Below are 20,874 nucleotides of genomic sequence, written 5' to 3' on the forward strand. Positions count from 1 at the left end.
AGAACATGGAACAAGGATGTTGCTGTTGCTTGTAAGCCACCAAACCTGTGTTTGTAGCTGATCATAGTGGGTCACAAATAACAACCTGCTTAATTAATATTCATTAGATAGGTAATTCTGTGACTTACTGCTACTTATTAGTACATAATCACAGCACAAAAGTAAGTAAAGACTGGCTGCAAAGGGTCGGTGCACAATATGCAACCAGTTATTGATCCAGTCTTTCATTACACTTGGGGCCAAATGTGCAAACAGTTTTTGCAAGTCGCAAAACAAAATGTACAACAGTGTCAAGCACATTGTTTGCGATTCGCAAATGGGTCGCAAGGGACCTGCCTCATCAATATTCATGAGGCAGGTCACAAATTGACACCAGTTTGTGAATGGACAGACTCACAGGGATGGTGGCCTGCAGATGTCAGCAGACCACTATGTCTATGATTGCTTTTTAAATAAAGCATTTTTTTTAAATGCAGCCCGTTTTCTCTGAAGGAAAACGAGATGCATTCCAAAAAATAAAAATGAAACGTTTCAGTTTACTTTTTTCTGAGTAGGCAGTCGTCCGTGGGGCCACTGCCTGCTCTGAAAAAATGTTGACACCCCCATTTACAAAAGGTAAGAGGTCCCTTCAGGACCCCTTTCTATTTTCGAATCGAAATTGGTGGTAACTGTGATTGTTTTGCAACCATATTCACGGTCACAAAACAATCCTACATGGGCCTGTGAGTCCTTATTCGGAAGGGATGCCCTTAGAATGCCCCTTCCTAATAGCGAATCACAATCCCTATCTTGCAAGTCGGTAACAGGATACCGACTCGCAAAATAGGGATACAACATGCAACAAGGCCATTTTGCAATCACAAAAGACAAATTTCACACTTTGCATCCACAAAATAACTTTGCACATTTGGCCCTTGGCCACCATTTGTAATCAACCTAACATAGTCAACGATTGTACTTGACACTTTGTCTGCTGTAAAAAGCTCCAAAAACTGTTCCAGGCAAGGAAGGATTCTCAGAATATGGAAAAGTGAAAGTAGACGTCATTCCAGACGCGAATAGCTGGATTTAAAATCATTGTTCACTCTAACGGGTTCAAATAGAAGCCATACACATCATAAAGACTCTAATTTGTGTAAGGTATAGTAGGCCGACCTTTACCTTCTATATAACCATGCAGACTAGTTGGACTCAGGAACATGTGCAAACGTGATCATTCTTGTTATTTGCTTTATCTAATGCATCAGATTTGTGTGAGCCGATACACTATTCAATTGTTCCAATATTTCGTGACTGTCCGTCTTCTTCATGAGCACTGACACATATTGAAAGGAATCTCTAATTATAAAAGTATTACAAATTACATATAAGTGTAAGTATCGTGCACGCGAATCCTAGGTTCAAATTAGGCATGGCTCCTTTTTTGCTCCAGGTTACATGATGTGATTTCAGGATTTGTTGAGCAGATATATCCCAAGAAAAGATGCCAGAAAGTGCTAAGTCGCTTTTAAAGCAATGGATACTGAGACCCATAGGTTTTACTATTTTCCCGAGGCCTGAAGGATCAACCTGTCTTGGTAAGAATAGAAAAACGTTGACTTTCAATCCAACCCGATGGTGGACGGGAAATGTCAATGTGCAACAAGTGACATATCAGATAAAAATTGCAAGGATGCAACATACATAGTCTCAAGCTAAAACACAATGGAATGGAATGTGCCCAGAGTAATTTCCAGTCTTTGAGAATGATACAATGATTTCCTTCCAAAGTTTGGCACTAAGTGTATTTCCTGCAGTAGTGCGGTTATGCCCAGATGAGCTTTCCATGTTTGCTGTGTCAAGGGGTCTCACGACTCCCCTCACTAATGATGCCCAAGATAGCTGAATCATTTCTAGGCTTGCTTCTCTTCTTATTCAGTTAGTATGTGGATTGTCAGTCCAGACTGGGCTGTCTATTTTTCGGCACGACAAAAGCAGACCTATAAACAGCTGGTCCCAGGTGGCGATGGCTCAGAAGTGTTAAAAACAATGGAATTGAATATGACTAAAGCAATTAATAATGGCTTAGATAGATTTACAACTTTTTTTAAATCACGTTTGCACTGTCTCTACTCTATGATTGCTATTGGGCCACTCACTATCTGAATTATGAAACTGATACACAAATAATGGCGTAAGTTGATGACTGAGCTCACTGAATTTAACTATTTAGCTATGCATTCTGAGTAGAGATGCTGCTTTAGATTGGACTGAGATATTCCCTATTTGTGATACAGAAACCTGGTGCATGTCCTTGACTGCAATGCTGATTGGTCGGCGTTTGGATACTGCCCTCAGGAGGATGCCCTTGATGACCTGCTTACAGGAGAGGAACACTTGTATTACTATGCCAGGATACATGGGATACCCGAGAAGCGCATCAGAGTGGTAAGCATAGCCACAGGTGGGATGTGGAAACACTTTGTGATTATATTTGTGATTACTGCAGTGTATGTAAGTGTGCCATTGCCAAGTGGTATGCACTGGTTTCTAAACTTTAGAAACTGCTGCAAATTACTCTGCAGTGCATACCTTTCGGCACCGTTACATACTCTGCGGTTACTACTGCAGAGTATGTAGGGGCGCCGAAGGGGTATGCACTTCAGTGATCTCTAAACAGAGTGGGAACTAAACTTTAATCTGTATTGATTTTTAAACATAGCGGGGTTGCCCCTTCTTCCAGCTCTCTTTTAAAAAACAACCACTGTAAATTAATTCCGTCAGCGGAGTGGCAGAATTTATAAGTAATTCTGCAATACAAGAATAATGCAGAGTTACTAAATTCCCCAAATTCCTCCAGCGGAATTAAAAACTCCACACAGGCCTACCTATAACGAGGGAGAGAGCCTTTAACAACCGGTATAGCTTTAGGAAGAAGGGCAATACGGCTACTAGAACATTCCAACCACTGAGGGTAGAATGTTTTGAACTAAAAAGGGAGAAACAGGAAGACAAAATAAATTTGGAATGTTGGAACAGAATGCTTATACCAACCATTGTAAGCCCGGAGCTACTCCATTGTCTTCAATGAAACTCCCAACATTCCAATGCCCTTGTTTTATTTAAACTTTTCTAATCAACAGGTAATCAAAGATCAAAACACAACTGTGCCATAGCTTGTGAGGAAAATAAAACAATTAACCCACTTTGCAAATTATCCTGCAAATGCCCCTTCAGTATCTCCTGTTGTTTTTCCTACAAGAAATAAATGCATCCAAAAGGAACATTAGTACCAGGTTCAGTTGCTATGGTGCAATCATACTTTGTGAGGGGGAAAATGATCAGACAGTACGCTTGGAAAACAATTGAAGAAAAAGCATGGCACTGAAGTGACAGGTCATTCCCTATTAAATTTCATGTAGGATACGTAATCATTATTTGTTGGCCAATAACTTGAACTATAGCAATAATCATGACAACACTGAGATTACAAAGATATTGTTCTAGTAAATCAGTTGAGACAGGGATTATGTGTTGTTCAAGACAAAATTCCAAATATTAAATCATAATTAAGAGAGGTAATAATGTTAAAGGAGAGCACTCCAATATGATCTCCAAAGAGACCTGCGAATGATAGAGGACCCCCTACTGGCCCCTAATGGCCTGTACTTGCCCTGACATTAAAGAAAATCCATCAACAGTTTGAGTCACTTCAGGAGTCTTTTAAACTCTATTTGGGAATATTATTATTAATGGCCCTGTGCACATCAATGAACATTTTAGAGGTACCACTATCGAATAATACCTTGCATTTCCTTCTTCCATTCTCAATGTAATTGGTAAAATTAAAATTAAAGATTGGCAACAGTATGCATAGAAGATCCAATATAATGAAACCAACACACTCATATTTTTTTCTCTTTCACAGTAGATAATTGTGTTCTTCCTACATTTCTTAAGGTAATTTTGGACAAATCTGAATCATAAGTCTGCCATCTCCTGAATATAGATACAACCCAACCATATGGCATTGTACTTTTTCATTCTACCCCAAAGGGACACTAGCCGGCGTTATGTACATAGGTTATTCTTGAACACTGAAACATTAGATTGACCAAATGAAGACACTGTAGTACAACAAGAATGGCTTCCACAAGACTTCCTTCTTTTGTGATCTTTCACGTAATAAATGCTTAATGTTTAATTAACAGCACTAAATCAATGATTGAGAAAATAAAGTAGGACACTGAGAAGGAAGCAACTCGTCCTTTATCCTGTCTTTCACAAATAGTTGAGAAAAGAGTCATTTGAGTTCTTTCAACCCAAGTAGTTTCAGTTGCTAATTGTTAGACCTGTCAGCTCTTGGCGTGTTTTCCCCTGCCTTTTTGGCTTGTGACTTCCTGTTTTGATCCTGTGCTGAATTTCTTTTTTTTTGCTAGCTTTAGGGCTCGGTGCACTTTACCACTGCTGACCAGTGCTAAAGTACAGGTGTTTTCTGTCTAAAACGGTATTAGTGATTAGTTTATCCATGATTGGCATATTTGTTTTTGTTGTGTTTAGTATTTTGATGTAGGGCTCGTGGGTTTTACATGGAATGTGGGGGCTCGTGGGTAGAATGCGGGCAATGGAATGTGGGCCTCGTGGAGAAGGAATGTGGAATGTACGGAGTGGGGAAGGCGGTTGGAGAGGCTGGAGCTCGCTTGGGAGGTGGCTCTGTGTACTTCTTGACATATTGTGAAATAAACCTGTTTTCAACGCCTACCTGGAGTCCCAGCCTTAATTGGATCACAACATAATTCTGGCGACGAGCTGTGAGCCACCTCTGAACCTACGCACTGGTGTCAGGAAGTGAACGCGACTCAATGGATGTTTTTTTTTCCTCTTCAGTTATGGTGAGACCTCTTTAGATGCCACTTTTCAATTTCTGACGGAAAATTTCGATTTCGGTCTCCACTGAAGTTTGACTGTGTATCGCACATGCGCTGCTTCAGATCTTCGTGTTGTCCGCGCGCACTGGCCAGCACCCCTTTCACTTGTGCGTGAGCAAGACGCACATTTGCACTCGGTACGCTAGCAACGAAGCGTACCATAGTAACTGTCTACATTTCGCCTCACGCTCAAGCGCGTCCAAGGCGCGCATGCATAGCAACCAACGCGTACCGTAACTACTGACGCCTTTTATCCCAATACGATGGTGTAACGCTGGTTGCTGTGCCAACGTGTGGACTCATCTTTTCCAACTACTCCAGTACCTTGTTCGTGTTGGTGATACATGGTGTTTTTCAATTTTTCTGATTTCTTTTTACGACCTTTCTTTTCTTGCTCAGGTTATCAAACACAATTTTTCTGTCCTATTTATTTTTTCAGACATTAATATCATTTCTGGATAGACTTTAGTTATTATTATGCAGTCCGTTTCTGCCCCTCCTCCTTTTCTTGATACACCCGGTGAACCACCCGTGTCTTGGTCTCAGTGGTTTGATGCGTTTGAAACTTATTTAGGTGCCATTGGTGCTTCACGTTTTAGACCTGAGAGGAAAAAGGTTTTATTGCTTCATTCACTGGGATTTGAGGGGCGAGAGACTTTAAAACATCTTCCTGGTATTTAAGCTTTGGAAGCAGAGGATTTGGAGGAATATCAGGAGACTGTAAAAAAAACTTGTCTTGAGATTTGACAAACAACCTAGCCTGGTCGTACTACGCCACAAATTCTTTAAGAGGGTCCAGCTACAAAGTGAATCCATTGATGAGTTTGTCAGTACGCTTCGTAAATTGTGTGCACAATGTCATTTTGGAGCTTTTCGTGATCAATTGATCAGGGATCAACTTATAGGCAATTGTTTTGACAAACACATCCAACAAAGACTACTGACAATGGGAGATCCCTCGCTCGAGGATGTAATAAAACAGGCAAAGAGTATTGAACTTGCTCAAGCTTCTCTTAAGGAACTTTCCTATCAGCGCAAAGAAGAGGAGAAAGTTAGCGTCAATGTCGTCTCTTCGCGTAAAGAACTCAAACCATCTAATAATCTATTTTTCAAACGCAGTAATATTTGTTTTAGATGTGGCAATTCAATCAATCAATCAATCAAGAAATTTGTATAGCGCGCTACTCACCCGGAGGGTCTCAAGGCGCTGGGGGAGGGGGGACCGCTACTGCTCAAACAGCCAGGTCTTGAGTTGCTTCCTGAAGGAGAGGTGGTCTTGGGTCAGGCGGAGGTGGATGGGGAGAGAGTTCCAAGTCTTGGCTGCCAGGTAGGAGAAGGATCTTCCTCCCATGGTGGCTTTTCTAATGCGTGGCACAGTGGCGAGGGCGTGGCTGGTCGATCGTAGCTGGCGGGTGGGAGTGTAGAAGGTCAGGCGGTTGTTGAGGTACCTGGGGCCCAGGTCGTGGAGGGCCTTGTGTGCATGGGTGAGGAGGCGGAACGTGATTCTCTTGCTGACGGGGAGCCAGTGCAAGTCTCTCAGGTGTCCGGAGATGTGGCTGTGTCGGGGGATGTTGAGGATGAGGCGTGCGGAGGCGTTCTGGATGCGTTGGAGTCTTTTCTGTAGTTTGGTCGTGGTTCCGGTGTAGAGGGTGTTACCGTAGTCCAGTCGGCTGGTGACGAGTGCCTGGGTGACCGTCTTCCTGGTTTCGGTGGGGATCCATCGGAAGATCTTTCGGAGCATGCGTAGGATGTTGAAGCATGATGATGAGACGGCGTTGACTTGTCTGGTCATCGAGAGGGAGGAGTACAGGATGAAGCCCAGGTTGCGTGCGTGGTCCGTTGGTTTGGATGCGCTGCCCAGGGCAGGGGGCCACCAGGAGTCGTCCCAGGCAGAGAGTGATGATCCAAGGATGAGGACTTCCGTCTTGTCTGAGTTCAGTTTCAGGCGGCTGTTCATCATCCACTCGGCTACGTCTTTCATCCCTTCGTGCAGGTTGGTTCTGGCGGTGGCTGGGTTGTTGGTGAGGGAGAGGATCAGCTAGGTGTCGTCGGCGTAGGAGATGATGTTTAGGTTGTGATGGCGTGCGATGGCTGCGAGGGGGCTCATGTAGACGTTGAAGAGGGTGGGGCTGAGTGATGATCCTTGTGGTACGCCGCAGATGACTTCGGTGGCCTCGGATCTGAACGGGGGAGGCGGACTCTCTGGGTTCTTCCGGTGAGGAACGAGATGATCCACTCTAGTGCCTTCTCTTGAATTCCGATGTTGCTGAGGCGCTGCACTAGGGTGCGGTGGCAGACAGTGTTGAACGCTGCGGAGAGGTCCAGGAGGATGAGGGCCGCTGTTTCCCCGTTGTCGAGCAGGGCTCGGATGTCGTCAGTGGCTGCGATGAGGGCGGTCTCGGTGCTGTGGTTGGCTCGGAAGCCGGACTGTGAGTGGTCGAGGGATCCATTAGTCTCGAGGAAGGCGGCCAGCTGTCTGTTGACGGTCTTCTCGATGACTTTGGCAGGAAACGGGAGGAGCGAGATGGGGCGGTAGTTCTTGAGGTCGGTGGGGTCTGCTGATGGTTTCTTCAGGAGGGCGCTGAGTTCGGCATGCTTCCAGCTCTCCGGGTAGGTGGCGGTGTTGAAGGAGCAATTGATGATGTCCCGGAGATGGGGTGCGATGACGGAGTCGGCCTTGTTGAAGACGTGGTGGGGGCATGGGTCGGTTGGTGATCCGGAATGGATGGTGTTCATCGTATGGATGGTGTCTTCGGTGCTGACCGGGGTCCAGGCGCGGAGGGTGGTGTTGGGGGGCGTCGGTTTGGTGGTTGGGTGCGTGGTCTGTGTGCCGAAGCTGTTGTGTATCTCGGCGATCTTGCGGTGAAAGAACGAGGCGAGTGAGTCGCAGAGGTCTTGTGAGGGGGTGATGTCGTTGTTTCCGGCGCTGGGGTTGGAGAGCTCTTTCACCACATACAAAAGACTCTAAGGGTTGTCCTGCTAAGAATGTTGTATGCCACAAATGCGGCCGGACGGGTCACTTTGCTAGAGTATGTCAGAGTACAAAGAGTGATAAGAATGTCAAAATTAGTGCTGTGGTTGATTCTAGTGATGTGTCTAGTCATTGTTTGGAGAATGAATTCCGTGACATGATTGTAGTTGTCTCTGATGAACAAACCCTTTCCAAGGATGTTGAAGAATGTGTGGACCGGTATGTAGACATTCGTGTGGGGGGCAAGACACTCCATCTGCTAGTAGATTCAGGTGCACGCATTACATTGATAACTTTAGATCTGTTTAAGAAGACGTGGGGTCCCAGGGAAGTGTTTCCACCCGATAGAGCTCCGGTTTCCTACGAAGGAAGGAGGATTGAGCTGGAAGGCTTTATTGAGGATGTTATGGAGTTCAAGGGGCGCAAGATTCGTGGGAAGGTCTATGTTGCTCTCAAAGGCCTCAATATTTTAGGTTGGTTTCACCAAGGTCTCTTTGGTATGGTTTTGAGACCAGGAACTAATGAGCAAGTGATGGTTGTTAGAGACCATTGTGACATGGATTTGTCCACTCTCCATGTGATGTTCCCAAATGTATTTAAAAAAATATTGGGATGTATAAGAGGTTTTAAGCATTCCATTAAAATCAAAGATGATGCTATTCCCATAAAACACAAGTTGAGAGCAATCCCATTTAGTTTGAGGGAGGATCTTAAATCTGAGTTGGAGAAATTACAGGTGTCTGGTGCAATTGAGCCGGTTGAATCTAGTCTATGGTTATCTCCCATTGTGGTTGCTCGCAAACGCAATGGGGATATCCGCTTATGTGTTGATTTAAGAAGTCTCAACAAAGAGATTTGGGTAGACTCCTTCCCATTGCCTGGGATTAATGATTTACTTGAGAAACTCAGTGGTGCAGTTTGGTTTTCCAAAATTGACTTGGCTTCGGCTTACCACCAGGTTGTTCTTGAAGATGAGTCCAAACATCTAACAGCTTTCAACACACCTTTTGGTACTTTCCAATTTCGTCTAATGCCTTTCGGTCTTGCTTCGGCTGCTTCGGTTTTTCAACGTATTATGAAGCATTTGCTCAAAGATATAGATGGTGTACTGGTGTTTCAGGATGATGTACTGATTTTTGCCAAACAGTTGCTTGATCATAATACTGTGCTTAAGATGGTATTACAGATTTTCGAAGAGAATGGGGTGGTCGTTAAAGAGGACAAGTGTGAATTTTGGAAAAAAGAAATAGAATTTCTGGGGCATGTGATTTCATCGGAAGGAATCAAACCAAGACCTGGTTTGGTGGATGCCGTTCGCCATTGTCCTCCTCCTAAGAATAAGGATGAGTTATGTTCCTTTGTTGGATTGTGTGAATTTTATTCTAGATTCATCCCTAATTATGCATTGAAGATGAAATGTTTGTCCAACATGTTGAAAAAATGTGTTGAATTCAGCTTGGACAAGTCTTGTCAGGATACTTTTGAATTGATAAAATCTGAGATGACTGATGCTAAAGCACTACGTCCTTATGATCCGGCATTAATGTGTAAGATCATGGTTGATGCTAGCAAGTATGGTTTGTGCGATTCTAGTTCAAGACACTGAACAGGGTGAAGCCACAGTTAGTTATGCTTCTAGAGTTCTGAGGGAAGCTGAAATTAACTATTGAAAAGGAATTGTTGGCCTGTGTCTGGGCAAGTGAAAAGTTTAGGAGTTATATATGGGGCAGAAGGTTTGTCATTGTGACAGATCATAAACCTTTACTTTACATTCTTAGTGGGGATAAAACTAATTATACTACCCCACGTATTGCCCGTCTCACCACTAAGTTGTTGCAATATAACATGGAGGTCAAGTTTTTGCCTGGGAAGCTTAATGTGAGAGTGGATTTTCTTTCTAGATTACCCATGGATGGACTAGATGATTTTGATTCTGAGGGTGATAGGGAGGATTGTTTTGTTGCATCTGTCGACCTCCCACAGTCTAAAGCATACAACAAATCTGACTGGGAGGAAGCCTTTATGAAAGATCCCATTTTGGCCCAGGTTAGTGAGTTTGTGATTAATGGGTGGCCGAGAGAAAAGAATGTTCCCTTACCATTGCAACCTTTTTGTAAAGTAGCAAATGAAATCTCTTTGGAAGATGGTGTATTATTGAGAGGTGAGAGGTGTGTCCCTCCCCATGATTTACGTTCGGGTCTTTTAAATTTAGCACATGATGGACATTTTGGTGCGACAATGACGAAAAGAAGGCTGAGGGAGAGTTATTGGTGGCCATCTATGGACAAAGAAGTTGATCTTGTGGTCAAGAGGTGTCTGATATGTAATTCTGCAGAAAAGGGATTGAAAACATGTACTCCACCTTTGCACCCCATTGAGATTCCTGTAAGGCCATGGTCTAAGGTGGGGATAGATATGATTGGACCATTTAATTTTCTTCCCCACAATTTAAGATATGTGTTTGTTCTTATGGATTATCACAGTAGATGGCCAGAGGTTTGTTTTTATGCTGCTCCATCAGCATCTAATGCTGTTAACTTTCTTAAAGAGATTTTTATGAGAGAAGGTTTTCCGGAAACCATTATTTCTGATAATGGGGTACAGTTTGTTAATTTTGAAATGGAGAATTTCTTAAAACAATCTGGTGTTAAGCATTTGAAAAGTTCACTATTCCATCCCCAAACTAATGGTTTAGTCGAAAGAATGAATAGGGTGGTCAGTGATTGCATCAAATGGGCTAGACGCAACAATTATGACATAATTGAAGCGGTGAGCACCATGTTGTGGGTTTATCGTTCCACACCTCATTCATTAACCAATGTGTCTCCTTTTGAAGCTCTAAGGGGTCGCGAAGCTACATCCGTTCTTTTTCCTTCATGGTTAGCTAATTCTTTAAAATCTAAGGGATTATGTGAAGGGAAAAGAGTGGTTGAGTGGGAAAGGGTGAAGTCAGGTCAAGAACGCATGAAAAGAAGATATGATGCTATTAAAGCAACCAAATTGTATATTGTTTGTCCTGGAGATTTAGTGCGAATTAAGAATAAGGTGTCTGCTAAAAAAGGTGATGATATTTTCAGTGACCCCGTCAGGGTGAAGAAAGTGTGTGGGAGTGCTATTATGGTGGAAGATGGGCGATGGTGGAATATATCCAAAGTTGTAAAACTTGTCGAGGGTTCAGAGTCAAGGGAGTGTAATGACCGTGATGGCTACAAGAGTGAGAGTTCCATGTCACGTGTTCAGAACTTGCGTGGTTTGAATTCTCTATGGTCTACCTCGAATGTTGAGGAGAATTTTCCACGCAGGTCTTCGCGGGAAAAATTCTTACCATGGAAACTAAGACCTGATCAGTAATGTCTTTTAGTCCTGGATGTTCCTTGTTCTTCGTTTTGGTATCCTTGTGTTCCTATTATGTAGTCTTTGTTTTTATGTTTTTTTGTTGTTTCTTTTTAGTTTAAAAAAAAAAAAAGGGGGGGGGAGATGGTATGTTGTGTTTAGTATTTTGATGTAGGGCTCGTGGGTTTTACATGGAATGTGGGGGCTCGTGGGTAGAATGCGGGCAATGGAATGTGGGCCTCGTGGGGAAGGAATGTGGAATGTACGGAGTGGGGAAGGCGGTTGGAGAGGCTGGAGCTCGCTTGGGAGGTGGCTCTGTGTACTTCTTCACATATTGTGAAATAAACCTGTTTTCAATGCCTACCTGGAGTCTCAGCCTTAATTGGATCACAACAGTTTTACTAATAAGTCCCTAGTACAGTGCACAGTGTGTGCACTGGGCCTGTAAATAAAAAAACACTAGTGGGTCTGCAGCACTGATTGTGCCACCCACATGAGTAGCCCTGTAATCATGTCTCAGACCTCCCCACGCTGTCTCTGTGGGTGATCTTTTAACTTTCAGTTCGACCTGGGAAGTGTACCCACATGCCAGGCCCAAACCTTCCTGTTTTACTACATGCAAGTCACCCCTAAGGTAGGCCCAAGGCAGCCCAATGGTTAGGGTGCAGTGTATTTAAAAGGTAGGACATGTACTGGAGTGATTTACATGTCCTAATAGTGAAATACTTCTGCATTCAGTTTTCCTATTGCAAGGCCTATCTCTCCCATGGGGTAACATGAGGATTACCTTGAAATATATTTTAAGTGTAATTTCCCATTGGGAGCAGGTAGACATTTGGTGTTTGGGGTCTCTGAACTCACAAATTAAAAATACACATTTTGGTGGTTAGTTTTTAAATTGTAAGATTTCAAATGGCACTTTTAGAAAGTGGGCATTTTCTCACTTAACCATTCTGAGCCTCGGCCAGGCTGTGGAATACACGTCTAAGTCAGGATGACAGTTAGGCTGGTTGTGAATTCACTTTAGACAGTCACACAATGGAGCTGAGGTGTGCCCTGCATTTCATGAGGGGTCTTCCTGGGCTAGAGTGGTGGGAGGAACTGACACTTGCACCTGACTATGGCTGTGCCTGTCCTTGCACAAAGCAGTCTCCAACCCCTTGGAGTGTTCCAGGTACCAGGGTAGGAAAGGCAGGGTCTTGTGCACTACAAAGACTTTCCTTTGAAGTTTGCCTACTTCAAAGGTAGAAATTAGTATAGGTATTGGACCTCTGAGACCACATCTTCAGAACACTTCTGGATGGAGGACGATCTGCCAGGAAGAAGAGCTAGATGCCATAGGAGGGACTGACACTCTGTCTGTTGCTTTGTTGTGCTCGCCTGCTGCTTTCTGCTTTTGTCCTAGAAGTGAAAGGACTGGATTTTGTTTCCTACATCCTGTTTCCAAATATTCTCTAAGGGCTTGGGCTGAGCCTGCCTCCTGCTAGAAATCTCAGGGACATCAAATATTTCATTTGCCAGTACCTAGACTCTCTAGCTGAGAGTCCTGACTTGCCAAGTGGTGCCAAATCCAGTTCCTGGGCCCTTGGGAGTGAGTTCTGGTTAAACCAAGAAGAAACCAAGTACAGCGACTCCAGAGTGACTTTGGAATCGTCGCGTTGTCCGTCTCCGCGCCACTGCCTGTACCAGAGCTGCGGTTCTCACTGAGTGAAATGGCTGTGACCAATGCTGCAGGCTCGATGCCGCTGAAGCGCCTCCAAAGTCCCACCACAGTGTCAGTCTTGAGTGCCATGTCCTCGACATTTGGGACTTCGCTGCAGCACTTGTGGCCCTGCTGATTGATTGCGACACTGCAAAGTCGACACTTTGTGTCTTGACCTGCTGGATGCATTGACCCCACTAGATCATAAGGAACTGATGCCTCGCCAGTGATGCTGCATCAACTCCCCTGCAACCGTAAGGAACTGATGCCTCACCTCCCCTGTCTCACCTTTCCGGTAGCAGTAGGGAAGCAACGCCACACTGTCTGCAGTGATACCTCACCTCTCCGACTCTGTGCATTGTCTTTGTTTCCTCATCATAGCATGGGGTCCGTGCAACTCCATAACCGCCCGCACTCCCTTGCAAGTGGCATCAGACGGCTGGGAACGATTCTGTCAATGATGTTGTGCTAGCCCTAGTCGGAGTTATTGTGTTTCTAAGCACTTTATTGAGATTTAATTTTGAAACATTTGTACCTTTGCTTGTGTATGTTGGATATTTGTCATTTTGGTCTTGTTTTACTCAGATAAATATTGGTTATTTTTATAAACTTGTGTGCAGTACTTTTGTAGTGTTTTCACTGTGTTACTGTGTGGGTGTGTACAAATAATTTACACATTGCCTCTGAGATAAGCCTGACTGCTTGTGCCAAGCCACCAAGGGGTTGAGCAGGGGTTATGTTAACTGTGTGACTCCCTTACCCTGACTAGAGTGAGGGTCCCTACATGGAAAGGGTGCAAACCACTGCCAACTAGAGACACCATTTCTAACACTAAGTATTGAAATCTCATAAGTCAAAACATTTAGTCCATCTTTTGAATATCAAACAGTGCTGCTTCAGTGAAATGCTACAAATGTGGACATTCACATATTTTCTTAAATACAGACAAGAAGGTTTCATAAGTCTCCAAAGTTGTTACCAGAGACGTTGCCCATGCCAAACAAAGTCTGGTAAGGCAACCAGTCAAGGATCCCACTTTTATTCAGTCTTGATTGAACTGTGCAATGCGAAAAGCAACATGCACTGTAAGAGAATACAAAAATTCTCTTAACTTCACATGATCTTCAGAAAATGTTGGTCATTTGAAAAAACTACAAGGATATCTGTAGACCTTGATATCAAGGTCTGCCTTAATGTTGAATTTGAATTTTCAAGGCATAGTTGGTGACATTCCTGTGCTAGATCCTAAGAGGAAACAATACAATGAGCAAACCAATGGAGTTGTGGATATTCCAATGGGTCAAGAACGGGATTCTGTGAAGGTCTTTTTCGTTCTTGATTGGCAGAGGACAGGGTGACTCCTTCCTACAACTGAGTATGTGAGTGGCTACATGAGGCAGCAGGCCGAGATCCCCAGCAGCACAAGTGGGTAGAGCCATCAGCTAATTGGTGCACTGCCTAGCCCTGCTGGGCGTGCTGGGTTCACAGGGCAGTTCTGTGCCGATGTAAAAAACAGCAGGGCAGGAAGTTTGTTTTGGTGCACACGCATGCCTGCCTGTTACCAAGCCCCTGCTGCAAACTCAAATGGTCTGCTGTGAACCGAGACACCAGTGCCATCAACTAATACAGTTTTGTTTTATTTTAACCAGCTGTAAACTGATGGGAGGGACAAGTCACCGGCTTAATCAATAACCACCACCCTTAAGCTGAATTTAGACTTGGTGCTGAGGTATTAGATGACATTATTGGTCAACCTTACAGTCATCATTTAAGTTACCTCACAAGGATGAAAGTTAAAGGGGGTCATTTAGCGATTGGCAGACGCAGAACTTCTGTCAATTTAATGGAAGAGCCCCTATTGCCGGCAGCCCATCTTCAACAGTGGTGTCAGCTTTAAAGGTCGGGAGGGCTACCCTATGTATGGTCGGACTTTCAAAGCTTCTTTTTTATGTTTGTAACTCTCATATAAAGCTTAGAGGTTACAAATGGAAAAAAAATACCATGGTCCCTCGCAGTTCAGGGAAATTAGAGCTTTGTTTTACAGAAGTGGCCACACTTTGGGGGTTTGTTTCTGTAGCAGAAAAAAAAACGATCTGGCTGCTGTGACATAGAAGATATTTCATTTCAGTTCAAAGTATTCTTAGGATCTCTCAGTATAGTGGACAGTTCTCTGCAAGGCCAAAGGAGGTGTGGTCTTTATTGCCCTGGTAGGTTGGCAAACCACTAAACTACAACTATTGCCTTGAGTTAGTTTATAACTATGAAATAGACATCAATCTTTACACACTGTGCTGACCTCACACTGCTATTTTACATATTCAGCACTGAGCTAGGTGATGTTTACATTGTGATACCTTTCCTTCCAAACACTAACCTGCCAGTGGTATGTGGTTTTTCCTGGTATTCCCACAGGTAGTGAATGACCTTCTGAACAAGCTTCAGCTGACGCAGTACAAAGACCGGATCACTGAGGCATACAGCTGTGGTACCAAGAGGAAGCTCTCCACTGCACTCGCCCTCATCGGGGGGCCCTCCATCCTATTACTGGTAAAGTATAGAAGCTCAAGGGAATAGCGCTAAGTCTTGCCCATAGGACACAGTGTAAGACACACATTCTTCTCTGTTGTCTAAGATGTTTTGCGTTGTATGCGCAGTGTACGGCTAGGTCACAGCGCACACCAGGCTAAATTACCTAAATTAAAATTTGTCCTTTTAAATATGGAATGGTGTGGTCCTTTAACACATAGGTCAATTGGCATCAGTTGGCATGGAGAAATATACAGAAATCACAACTTCAAGAACACTTTGTTATCCGTTCGAATTATTCAACAATTAAACGAGCACACGAGAAACAACGTTGTTTTTATGTGCATGTTTTTTTGCTCCTCATCTTCATCCTTGGGAATATTCATGACAAAATGTGCTTCACGTGGGAAGCGACGATCAATCTTTGCCTGTTTTCAAAAAAATGCAAAAAAGTAAGACAGGCCATACTCAGCTCCTTTCAATGTGCACACTTTTGGAAATATTGACCCTATTTTTCGGTTTAGCCTAAAGATAGCAGTCACTGTTTGTTGTCGAAAGAGCTATTGTGTTGCTCCTCTTTTAGTTAACATAAATTCGCCACATTCCGTTGCTCAACGTGCATCTCCCCGCTGATTGCACCCTCTTTTGTTGGCATTTACATGCTCAATGCACCCCTTTCTCCCTCCTGTCCCATTTTTTAAATATTTTTTGAAACTTTTTTTGGGAGGGCGTTTTTTCGGAGGGCTGAGTAGATGCATTTGCCACTACTTTCTGGAATCACGCTTTTGTATACCTTTTACTTTTTTTTTATTCACTTTTCCAAAATGTGACTCTCCCAACTTGGAATAGTACATTTTAAAAAACAAAATGTCCACCACATCTCGAAGTATGCATGTGCATGAGTGGTGACAACAGGTTGTGCCTCCCATTGTGTCATCATCATCAACCTGGCTTTTTTTCTTTTTGCTGATGATATTCAGCATGACTAACTTTTTTTTGTTGATGCTGGATATCTTGGGTAAACAATACTGCCAAACCCAAAAGGCAAGAAACAGTATATTTACCAATGATTGTTATATGTATGCAGACAACTCCCATGTGATTATTCATTTGGGTGCACTCCTGGATGAAAGAGTAAAACGTGAAGTCTCTTAGGCAGAATAAGGTTATGGCCAAAAGTCGTAGCTTTTGTTGTCTGCTAATAAATGCAGCTGTGGTCCATTTGATTTTAGTCAAAATCTATGTACGACGGGTATGAAATCTGGGCTTCTTCAGAGATACATGTTTTTTTCTACCAGCTTATTTTTTACTGCCATGCGTGCCTTTCCTCATCAGATCAGGTTTATACCTTCCTGGCATCTATCCCTGTGGGTCTTCAAACAGGACGTGGTAAGCTGAGATCTGTGGAGATCCAGCGGCCCAGCTGATCCTGTTTTTGTGTCCATTGTCTTACTTAAGGGCAAAGCTGTGGAATGAATTTCCATTGTCCATTAGGTTAATACAAAACCATCTTTCAAAGTGTTCAAATGAATTGCTTTTCGTGATCAGTCAAAAGTCTTGCCTTCCACTGTCTTTTTCATAAGCGTCACACAAAAGCACTCAAGGAAAATGGAAAAGAAGGAAAGTATTCGCTATTTTAAGAAATGTCCACTGTCATCAACGGTTTGATCTACTGTTAAATATTTTATTTATCTATTTTATTTTTAATTAAGGATGAGCCAAGCTCTGGAATGGATCCCAAAACAAAGCGACACCTGTGGAAAGTGATCTCAGAAGAAGTGCGGGATAAGTGTGCTGTGGTGTTAACTTCTCACAGGTGAGTGTCCGGATGCCACAGCACGTCATGGGGTAAATGTACAGTGTTCTTGGAAAGAGTGACCTGTTGTTCAGCATGGAGGTGTCTTTTTGTAGTTTGCTTAATGACATTATGGAAGGATGACTTGCAGCATTTTGGTATCTTAGCTCCGGCATGCTAAAGCCTACGTCAGGTGAACATTAGCCCAGGAACGGGGCATTTCTGAGCTGTAGCGGGTGCACCCACTGCCTCGACTCTCGCTCATTGGTTTGTTTTCAAGGTGCCAGTGGAACCAAGGTGTGGGCTGTTCGGCCGCATGAGGGTTTCCCTGCACACTATTGCATCCGCATTGTTAGAGGGGCAGGAGGATTGATGAGGACTGGAGGCGCCAAGCACTTCACAAAATTGTCTTTGAGAAAGAAGAGCAGGGACAATCCAGGCTCGAATGGTGAAACGATGGAGATGTAAGAATGCTCCTTGTGATTCAGGAAGAAAGTGAGGGTGCAGACAGGGACTGTGTAAGGTTTTTAGATGTCACTGGAGGAAGGACAGTGGGCAAACAGTATACATGGTACTCTTTATTCACCGCCCCACTGTATCTATTTATTTTATCCTACATGTAGTTGAGAACCTGTGGATTAGCAGCCAAAGCTATGCATTTGCGAAAGAATTGTAGTCACACTTTTTATCCAGCAGGTATTTACCACAACCACTTGATAGTGAATCCCTCCTGCATGGCTTCCATTTTTAGATGCGAGAAATCCTGTGATTTCTTTCTCTCTTCATGTATAATAATAGTGCTATTTGGAGAAAATAAAGCACACTAAGCTGGTTTACAGATATAGCTACATACAAGCTTACAAAAGTATTTAAGTGTGTTGTAGGTGAAGTGACTGGCTCTTTTCAAAGAAACTTGGTGAGCAGGAAATCTCCCTAAAGACCTGTATGCTCGATGTCTTCCCATCATAGAAGAAATCACGCAGCCTGAGGGTGTGGGACATTAAAAGACCTTATTAAAAGAGGGTGAAGCACACTGCCGCCAATGTGTATCCAAACTCCAGCTACCTAACCACCACAATTTGGCCTTGGAACCCATGAACACAACAATCATGCAAGCATACATGACTCAGTTGTGTGCAAATACAGCACGTTAAACAGCAACCAAATAAATACTTAACTACATAATAAAGATCCAACATGGCTACATACTCCAAAAAACTAATAATTCCAAATATAGCAAGGCCAGTCCGATTGTGGCCTTCAATTATTGCACATGATTAGCTATGCAGCCATTTTTATTTCTGTACATCTGGTATGCAGAGATATCGTCAGTGCATGTGCATAAGGCAAACCACAAACAGGATGGCATCTTGGTCCTTACCTAGCAGATGTTATCACTGTCCATAATAATAGTGCTAGTTTTATTCAGCTCAAAGGAATGAAGGATTGAGTTGGTCGCCTCATGTCTGTTACAGGGGTTAGACTTTGAGCAGAAGAAATTCATAGATAGCTGGATCTCTGTAGTGACCACTCTCACCTAGAAACAGACTGGTGTCAGTGGACCATGCTCTGCCACCAGCCTCCACCCACTGACTGCCACAACACAATCCAAATGCATCATTTCTAAAAAGAATATTGAAAAGATGTCCATCGTGTAAGAATGGTCAACTTAAGGTGGCGAATAATACTCAACTATATGCAATGTATAAACCTATACACTACACACTGACTTGGGTTGGGCTTGGAATTTGTAAGATAATGGTTCAGAAGCATACAAGTTTGCTATATTGCAAGTGACATCAAAATAAATGACCTGCTACATTTAGCGCTCAGTATTTTCTGGGGCTGCCTGTTAGCAGCTCTCTCTGTTTGGCAAGTATGGCACCGTCCCCTAGCAGATTTCTGGGCAGAGCATCAAAATGGTGTGAGGGTGCAGAAATAAAAAAATATAGAGGAGAGCAATTACTTGCGTAGTGAGATAAAGTAATGCAAGGCTGAATGAAAAGGCTGACTGCTTCTTCATATTCCTTCCACAGAGAAAAGCATTCAGGAGCTCATTACAAAACCGAAGCTAAACCTGGTAGAGGTGCTAGCAGGTGTTTATAACTGTGGTTATAGATAGGTTCCCACCTCTCTCCATGTCATCATGGGCAAAGTTTGTGCCTAAACCTTTCACCTACAGTCATTGCAATCAGTTATGTTAGTCTAATTAGTTCAGTGGAAGCAAATAAAGACCACAACAACCAGAATACATTAGACTGGCGCATAAAAGGTTAGGGCTGGAAACTTTGTGCCTAGTGGTGTGAGCTGGTCATCCTAATTAAATAGTAGACATATTGCCCATCCTGCTGATGTTTACCCACACAATTTGTAAAAGGAAAACCTTGCGTATGTGGCCTTTGCGACATGAGGCCACGACTTGGAGCTCAAAACCGAAGACCTCAGGCTCTTCCTAATCTGCCTTATTTCCAATTGTCTGAGGCTCTACGTAGTTCTAATGTAAACTACACCTCCTACCTCGATTGCCAAGTTTATACAGTTATTTTTACACAAAAGCTGTGCGAAGATGACTTTTTGGCTGGTTCATGAACCTTGATACAAAATCCTGGAAGCACTGCCCTACAGTTTTTGCAGGCAATTCATACCTTCATCCCCTGTTGTTTTTAGTATAGTTATCTAAAGTTACACTTGTACATTACACTTAATTCAGAACACAGAGTTCCCTTGGAAGAGGAGAGCTGAAGTCCTGCACCCCTGTCTCCTCACTGCCATCCTACTCTCGCCCTGCATCACTTTATCTTTCCACTATTTTCTCATTCTCCCACTCTTCTCTGTCTTCCCCTCTCTTTGTGTGTACCTTTATCCCCTTACAAATAATCTTCATCTCTCTCCCTAGTTCATTATTTCTTCTTCTTTAGCTCCCTTGTTGATCTGTTTCATGTAGTGTTGTCTCAATTTTGTCTGTCTCTAGCTCCTCTCCACTTCTGATTTTCATCTCTCTTTCCTCCTATCATCCTTTCTATCCCCATCTGTTCGTTTTACTGCTGTAGTTCCTTCACTCTTTCTACACTATTTAGGTGGAGCCCTTGTAACCCCACTGTATCTGGGCCAAATATCAATCCAACTTATGAATATACAGAGGGGATAAATATGTTTGTATAAATATATATCCTACATGAAAAAATCAATTGATCACTGGGGACAATTATTGTCTTTTCATTCCAAATATTTATTAGTTTTTTGTCCCTCTTTGTCTTACTCGTATAAATAAAATAAAATTTAAACTTGACAACGCTATACACATAACTAGGTTTCAAACATTAGAACAAGTAAACATATAACAATTGACATACAATGATCTAAAACAATATTCAAAAAAAGAGCACTGAAACCTTTCCTCATATAGGCTGTTAAACACTTTCTCGACAAACTGTCTTGTAACTTGAGGTTATGATATTTAGTATTGTCTTTTCTGAGGTTCTTTGTTCTTGGTACTTATACACGATACCATCTAATTTTCATTGCTTCATTATTCCATAATTTCAAGAACATTCCTCAGAAGTATAGTCAATTTATTTTGTCCTTTCAACTTCTGGCCTCCTCAGGACATCAAAACCAGTGCCTTGTCTTCAAATGTGGA

General features: G+C 43.0%; 1 protein-coding gene across 1 annotated transcript in view; it reads left to right on the forward strand.

Moving 5' to 3' along the window:
• The window catches only part of ABCA12 (ATP binding cassette subfamily A member 12), a 507,999-nt gene that overhangs the window by 453,719 nt on the left and 33,406 nt on the right, over positions 1 to 20,874 (forward strand). Inside the window, exons 51-53 of the mRNA XM_069225635.1 lie at positions 2,277 to 2,427; positions 15,326 to 15,460; positions 17,152 to 17,255. Of these exons, the coding sequence (XP_069081736.1) occupies positions 2,277 to 2,427; positions 15,326 to 15,460; positions 17,152 to 17,255 (390 nt within the window). The remainder of the gene's footprint in view (positions 1 to 2,276; positions 2,428 to 15,325; positions 15,461 to 17,151; positions 17,256 to 20,874) is intronic.

This window comes from Pleurodeles waltl, chromosome 3_1, assembly GCF_031143425.1.
Source record: "Pleurodeles waltl isolate 20211129_DDA chromosome 3_1, aPleWal1.hap1.20221129, whole genome shotgun sequence".
Classification (NCBI taxonomy): Eukaryota; Metazoa; Chordata; class Amphibia; order Caudata; family Salamandridae; genus Pleurodeles; species Pleurodeles waltl.